Consider the following 7,368-nt stretch of genomic DNA (forward strand, 5'->3'; position numbering starts at 1 on the left):
TAGTGCATAAGATCGGTCAAGGCCCGTTCTTACACTGAAAATTGCGAATTGCGAATTCAGAATTAAAGAATTCTATCCAGGTTTTTAAGCGAAAATGACGTTCGAAAGGTGAACGCCCGAAATGTCAAAATCACGCAATGGTACCAACATTACGAAAAAAGAGTGCCATGGCATGACAGCCACATTTTTTTTCTAATGTTGGTACCACTGCGCGATTTTTGACATTTCGGACGTTCACCATTCGAACGCCATCTTCGCTTGAAAACCTGGATAGAACCGTAAAATTTTCATAATTTTGGTATATTGGAATTTAAGGAGGATTTTAGTTTTTTTATTTTATTCTAAATTTTAGAATTTTAGAATTTTAGAATTTTAGAATTTTAGAATTTTAGAATTTTAGAATTTTAGAATTTTAGAATTTTAGAATTTTAGAATTTTAGAATTTTAGAATTTTAGAATTTTAGAATTTTAGAATTTTAGAATTTTAGAATTTTAGAATTTTAGAATTTTAGAATTTTAGAATTTTAGAATTTTAGAATTTTAGAATTTTAGAATTTTAGAATTTTAGAATTTTAGAATTTTAGAATTTTAGAATTTTAGAATTTTAGAATTTTAGAATTTTAGAATTTTAGAATTTTAGAATTTTAGAATTTTAGAATTTTAGAATTTTAGAATTTTAGAATTTTAGAATTTTAGAATTTTAGAATTTTAGAATTTTAGAAATTTAGAATTTTAGAATTTCAGAATTTTAGAATTTTAGAATTTTAGAATTTTAGAATTTTGGAATTTTAGAATTTTAGAATTTTGGAATTTTAGAATTTTAGAATTTTAGAATTTTAGAATTTTAGAATTTTAGAATTTTAGAATTTTAGAATTTTAGAATTTTAGAATTTTAGAATTTTAGAATTTTAGAATTTTAGAATTTTAGAATTTTAGAATTTTAGAATTTTAGAATTTTAGAATTTTAGAATTTTAGAATTTTAGAATTTTAGAATTTTAGAATTTTAGAATTTTAGAATTTTAGAATTTTAGAATTTTAGAATTTTAGAATTTTAGAATTTTAGAATTTTAGAATTTTAGAATTTTAGAATTTTAGAATTTTAGAATTTTAGAATTTTAGAAATTTAGAATTTTAGAATTTCAGAATTTTAGAATTTTAGAATTTTAGAATTTTAGAATTTTGGAATTTTAGAATTTTAGAATTTTGGAATTTTAGAATTTTAGAATTTTAGAATTTTAGAATTTTAGAATTTTAGAATTTTAGAATTTTAGAATTTTAGAATTTTAGAATTTTAGAATTTTAGAATTTTAGAATTTTAGAATTTTAGAATTTTAGAATTTTAGAATTTTAGAATTTTAGAATTTTAGAATTTTAGAATTTTAGAATTTTAGAATTTTAGAATTTTAGAATTTTAGAATTTTAGAATTTTAGAATTTTAGAATTTTAGAATTTTAGAATTTTAGAATTTTAGAATTTTAGAATTTTAGAATTTTAGAATTTTAGAATTTTAGAATTTTAGAATTTTAGAATTTTAGAATTTTAGAATTTTAGAATTTTAGAATTTTAGAATTTTAGAATTTTAGAATTTTAAAACCTTAGAATTTTTAAATTTTTGAATCTTGAATTTTGAATTTTTGAATTTTGAATTTTTGAATTTGGAATTTGGAATTTGGATTTTGGAATTTTGAATTTGGAATTTGGAATTTGGAATTTGGAATTTGGAATTTGGAAATTGGAATTTGGAACTTGGAATTTGGAATTTGGAATTTGGAATTTGGAATTTGGAATTTGGAATTTGGAATTTGGAATTTGGAATTTGGAATTTGGAATTTGGAATTTGGAATTTGGAATTTGGAATTTGGAATTTGGAATTTGGAATTTGGAATTTGGAATTTGGAATTTGGAATTTGGAATTTGGAATTTTGTATTTTGAATTCTCGATTTCGAATGCAGATCCATTCGTATTTACGAATCCGCTCTGTTTTACAGTAGCCTGCCCTCCTTTATGTATTTAAGTATCAAAAGCGTGATCAAAAGTGTGTTTACTTTTGATTTAAAAGATTTTTACTCTCTTTTTAAATTTACCAATAAGGCTTTCTAGACAGAAATTTATCGACACATTCAAAGTATGTTCACATTACAGCTGGAGATTTGTTTGCATGAAGCTTTCTATCTCTTGTTAGCATTTTTTTTTTGTCAGGCGACTTCTAGCTGGTTTTTTTTTTACTGACCGTTCGAAATGTCAGCCAACATACTTCGCAGGGCTTTGACAGCTCGAGCTCAGTCATAAAGTTATCTAAGCCCGCTCTCACGCACACTTGCACGCCATTTGTTTTGCTGGACGGTACAAAATTTAACCTCAATCTTTTTCGTGTACGTACACGCAATAACTATATTGTTTGCATCAGGACACTGTGACGGGAAGTACGTCATTTTTGGGTTGATGTTTTTTTTACTTGTGCCTAGAAAGCCTTAAGCGGTGTATGCACATCGGAAGGAATCGGTCAAGAAAAAAATCAAATGAGCAGCAGCGGCAGCGAAAGCAAGCCAGAGAGGATGAAGAAAAGCCCCAAGAAAACGCTCCCTCTCCTTTGTTCTGCTGTTCGTAAAGCTGTTTCTTGACCCCTTTCCTTCCGATCTCCATACTAGCCTTTATTCGTACTGCAAGTACACAACCATCGACATTTTTGACCAAATAGTATCTGAAAAAACCGCTTAAAACATGATTATCTTTCGAACACAGACGCAGAACTTTGTGCCTGCCATCGTAGTCTCAAATGTTATCGACCACTGAATAAAGCAACCCCTGAAGATTGTCTAGCGAACTGGCGCGCAAAGTTCTGCGTCTGCGTTCGAAGGGTAATCATGTTTTTAACGATCATTTCAAATTTCTCCAGGCCAAATCTGCCCGATCTAGCCGCACTGCCGTGCGCTACCATCCGAATGACATTTCTTTTGCGACGCGTCGTCGTCGTCGCTACCAATATCACCTGTCAAACTGGTCCGCCGCCGCCATCGTTCTGTCAGTCATTCCCGTGGTGTCACAAAAGAAGAGGAAGCGAAACGCGAAAGCTGCAAGGAGCAAATTTTAGCCGCACTTGAACTCGTAAATTTCCCCGTAAAAAGTGGTCCGTTCTTGCTGAAATTATCGCCAAAGGTAAGATTGGCGCGTTGGGAGTTGGTTATGGGTGCGCGTTTCGCTGGCGGCGTGAAATTTGGCCGTATTTCGGTCGATTCCGTAACCTTGTTGACATATCTGCGTTGGTAGCAACTCGATGACTTGTGCGATTGTGGAGCAGAAGCTTCGTGTTTCTCCCTTTTCCGCCAACTTCCTCCGACCCTGCGCCACCGTTCAAGAGGATCAACTTTTGTGCTCAATCACGACGGGCGTTTGTTCGAGAATAAAGATCTTTGTTTTTGGCAGGTTTGATTCGTGCGTGACAAAGGAGGAAAATTACGTTACGATCCGGAAGTTCCGTTGAAGCAGCTGTGTAGAAGGATGGCCGGAGCAACGATGTTCGATCGCGCTCAGTCGCTGAACCAGATGAACCGCCAGGACTTGTCCAAGATTGTGGCCTCGGACTTGGAGGTTGATGAAAATGATGAGGAGCAGATCCGGCAGAAGGAGCAGCGGATTCTGGAGCTGGGCGAAGCGTACAAGAAGGAGGGTAAGGCCAAGGAGCTGGCCGATCTGATCAAGGTCACGCGTCCCTTTCTGAGCTTCCTGAGCAAGGCCAAAGCCGCCAAGTTGGTGCGTTCGTTGGTGGATTTGTTCCTGGACTTGGAGGCGGAAACCGGAATCGAGGTCCAGCTGTGCAAGGAGTGCATCGAGTGGGCCAAACAGGAAAAGCGCACCTTCCTGCGGCAATCGCTGGAGGCTCGGTTAATTGCGCTTTACTTCGACACCGGAATGTACACCGAAGCGCTGGCCCTGGGAAGTCAGCTGCTGCGCGAACTGAAGAAGCTCGACGACAAAAATCTGCTCGTCGAGGTGCAACTGCTGGAGAGCAAGACTTACCACGCGCTCAGCAATCTGCCCAAGGCGCGGGCCGCCCTCACTTCGGCCAGGACAACCGCCAACGCCATCTACTGTGCGCCGAAGGTTCAGGCCACGCTCGACCTGCAGTCGGGCATTCTGCATGCAGCCGACGAGCGCGACTTCAAGACCGCCTTCTCCTACTTTTACGAAGCGTTCGAGGGCTTCGACAGCGTCCAGAACGCGCGCGCTCTCACCGCGCTCAAGTACATGCTGCTGTGCAAGATCATGCTCGGCCAGAGCGACGACGTCAACCAGATCGTCAGCGGGAAGCTGGTGAGTAGCTGCGTAACCCTAATCGCGTAATTCGCAGTTCTAACCCGAATCTTTCGCAGGCAATCACCTACTCGGGCCGGGACATTGACGCGATGAAGGCGGTCGCGCAGGCCTCGCACAAGCGCTCTCTCGCCGACTTCCAGGACGCGCTCAAGCAGTACAAGCACGAGCTGGAGGACGACGTCATCGTCAAGGCCCACCTCGGCACCCTCTACGACACGATGCTCGAGCAGAACCTGTGCCGCATCATCGAGCCGTACGCCCGCGTCGAGGTCGCGTACATCGCGGCCCAGATCGCCCTGCCGATCGCCCAGGTCGAGAAGAAGCTGTCGCAGATGATTCTGGACAAAAAGTTCAGCGGCATCCTCGACCAGGGCATCGGCGTGCTGATCGTGTTCGAGGAAACCCCCGTCGACAAAACGTACGACACGGCCCTCGAAACGATACAGCACATGGGCAAGGTCGTGGACACGCTCTACCAGAAGGCCAAGAAGCTGACGTAAGCGAGCCGAGACGAGACGAGAGACTTCTTCCCCCCCCTTTCACAAACACACACACACGTTTATTTTGTTCTCGTGCTGAAACCGTGTTCTCGTTTTGCTTAAAAATTGTCCAATTTATTGAAAATACAGTTCGTTGTTCGCGCGGCAGCGGAAGAAAGAAGAATAAAAACCACAACACATGCATTAAAAAAAGCAGAAAATTTGTAGTGCTACCGACTTAAACTAACAGAAGAAAAGAAAAAAATGAAACACAAAACACAGTTGATTGAAAATGATGATAAAACAAAAGAAATAATAATGCGATTTATAGGTAACAGGAGTGCGTAATCCTTTGCAGTAAAGTAATTTAGAATGAGCATAACAAATTCAAATCATAATCAAATAAATTATTTCGTAAAAATCCAACGAAAATGTTTTTTTTTATATTGATGACTAACTTATCGTGAAAGTTTCTCTAACTTTAATTTGAATATTATGGTTTTGATGGATTTCAGTCCTTTACTTCGCCAAACAAAATTTATATTTAAAGCTTTTAGAAAATAGTTTTTGCAGGGGCGCTTGCCCTTAATGACGTTTTCATGATGTTGCATGTAACTTAAAAACAGCGCACTTGAAACAGATAAAAATTTTGCAGTTGATTTTGCAGCTGAAAATTATTATTGAAATTTAATTGACAAATTTTTTCGATTTAAAACAACTTTTTTTCTAAGTGTATTTCTTCGGAACAAGGTTGTCAACGTTAACATTATCGAGGTTCGATAACGATAGTTCTACCGTTATCGTCGTGACTATAACGATAATCTGTCGTTATCGTTATTTCGATAGATCTATCGGCGATAATCTTTAGCGCCGATAATGGACGATAACTCATTTTAAAATCTTTCTAAAATCGATTAATTTAACCATTTCCAGAGTTGTTACGGATGGCGCGTATCGCGCGGATTTGGCGCGGATAGCAATTTTGATAAACAAAATAATTGAGAACGATAGAATTTCTTTCAAACTACAAAGGAAAATATTGTTAGAAATTAAATAAATTCAATCTTTTTCGTTGAGTGCGAAAACATCAATTTCTAAGAAGTTTCTTCTAAAAATTATTTTTTCATACGAAACTTTGAAATAATCTTCAAGGAGCGATTTTTTTAATGTATTGAGATTTGTTATATTAATTAAACATAGCATTACAACTCATTATTTTTAAAACATCTGCTTAACAATTCAAAAAAATACCAATTTTATTAAAATCAAAATAACAAAATTCAAAAAATTACAGAATTTTAAAAAAAATGAAACTATGAAACTTTTTAGATTTTTTATGTTTTTTCACTATAAAAAAATATTTTTTAAATTTTTAGTTTATTGAAAAAAAAAACAAAATTCTGTTGCCACTCTGATTCAGGTAGAATTGAATCTACTCCCAATTATCACAACATGACGAAATCCACTTAGAAATTTGCTAAAATCTCCGTCTGAAAGCGAAACGTAATATTAAAATTAAAAAATAAGAAATCTGGAATTCAACCATTTGAAATAAAAAAAAAAAAACAGAATTCATAAGGCCGATGCAAATATTTAAAAAAGTTTTTGTCCCTCGGTCCTGGCCGAGGTTGAGGGGGGGGGGGGGGGGGGGCAAAAAAATAAAAAAAAATATAAAAATTTAAATAACAAGCCATAGTCTTGACATTTAAATGAAAAACGTGTTTTAAAATGCATTTTACACTAGTTCAGTTGTTTTGCAATCATTAGTTTTCAAAAAATCTAAGATCTGACAAAAAAAAATGTATCGAAAAAAAAAGATTTTGCATCGAAAATTTTCAAAAAATCTTAAGATTTTTTAATAAACCCAAACATGCTAAAAATGATTTTAAACGCAGAAGAATGTATTTTAATTTGATTTCAGCTAGTTGCACTTGAATTTTCATTGAAATTTTGAAGTTTATTGTAAAAATATTTTTTTGCCCCCTGATTTTTCGGGCCAATTTTGAAGGGGGGGGGGGGGGTCCCAGCACCGAAAAAGACCTAATAAAAAAATTTTATTAAAAAAACCATATTGCGCATTTTAAAAATTTTAGTATTTTCGAAAAAATACGGTTATTTGTCAATATTTTAGTATTTTCCAAAAAACTCTAATAATGTGTAAAAGCATACAAAATTTCGCTGATGCCCGTTTGCATATTTTGATAATTTGAGTATTTTCGAAATATACTCAATTATTTGTGAAAATTGTAGCATAGACTAATTAAAGACTAAACACTCCGAACAAAATTTTCCAAAAAATATGACTCATAAGCTGTGAACCGCGGGTACTACGTTGAACCGCATCGGCTCGCCCCTTGTATGACAGATCAACCTGGCAGCGCTGGCCTTTTTCGATTCTGTTTTGTGCTGATTTACGCGCGCATCTTGTTTGGTTTTGTTTTGTTTGGCAATCAAGGCAGCAGGCAGCAAATAAATCTGTTCAACAGATCGCCGACGACCTCACCGCCGGATGATTGGTATCATCTCAAATCCGGTCAACTCGGTGGTCCCGATTGCCTGCGACACTCTACCCA

General features: G+C 36.0%; 1 protein-coding gene across 1 annotated transcript; it reads left to right on the forward strand.

Moving 5' to 3' along the window:
• Window positions 1–3,003: 3,003 nt before the first annotated feature.
• On the forward strand, window positions 3,004–4,940 carry LOC120417524 (26S proteasome non-ATPase regulatory subunit 11). The gene is made up of 3 exons (XM_039579607.2): window positions 3,004–3,158; window positions 3,426–4,313; window positions 4,373–4,940. The coding sequence occupies exons 2-3, from the start codon at window positions 3,501–3,503 to the stop codon at window positions 4,814–4,816; spliced, it is 1,257 nt and encodes a 418-aa protein (XP_039435541.1). The 5' UTR covers window positions 3,004–3,158; window positions 3,426–3,500; the 3' UTR covers window positions 4,817–4,940.
• The last annotated feature ends 2,428 nt before the right edge of the window (window positions 4,941–7,368 follow it).

Source organism: Culex pipiens, chromosome 3, assembly GCF_016801865.2.
Source record: "Culex pipiens pallens isolate TS chromosome 3, TS_CPP_V2, whole genome shotgun sequence".
NCBI classification, from domain to species: domain Eukaryota; kingdom Metazoa; phylum Arthropoda; class Insecta; order Diptera; family Culicidae; genus Culex; species Culex pipiens.

Excerpts from the sequence above, each read along its gene's own strand:
- LOC120417524 (XM_039579607.2), top strand. The coding sequence starts at position 3,501 with ATGGCCGGAGCAACGATGTTCGATCGCGCTCAGTCGCTGAACCAGATG. Across the intron at positions 4,314-4,372 it reads AGATCGTCAGCGGGAAGCTG|GCAATCACCTACTCGGGCCG; the intron begins GTGAGTAGCTGC and ends AATCTTTCGCAG.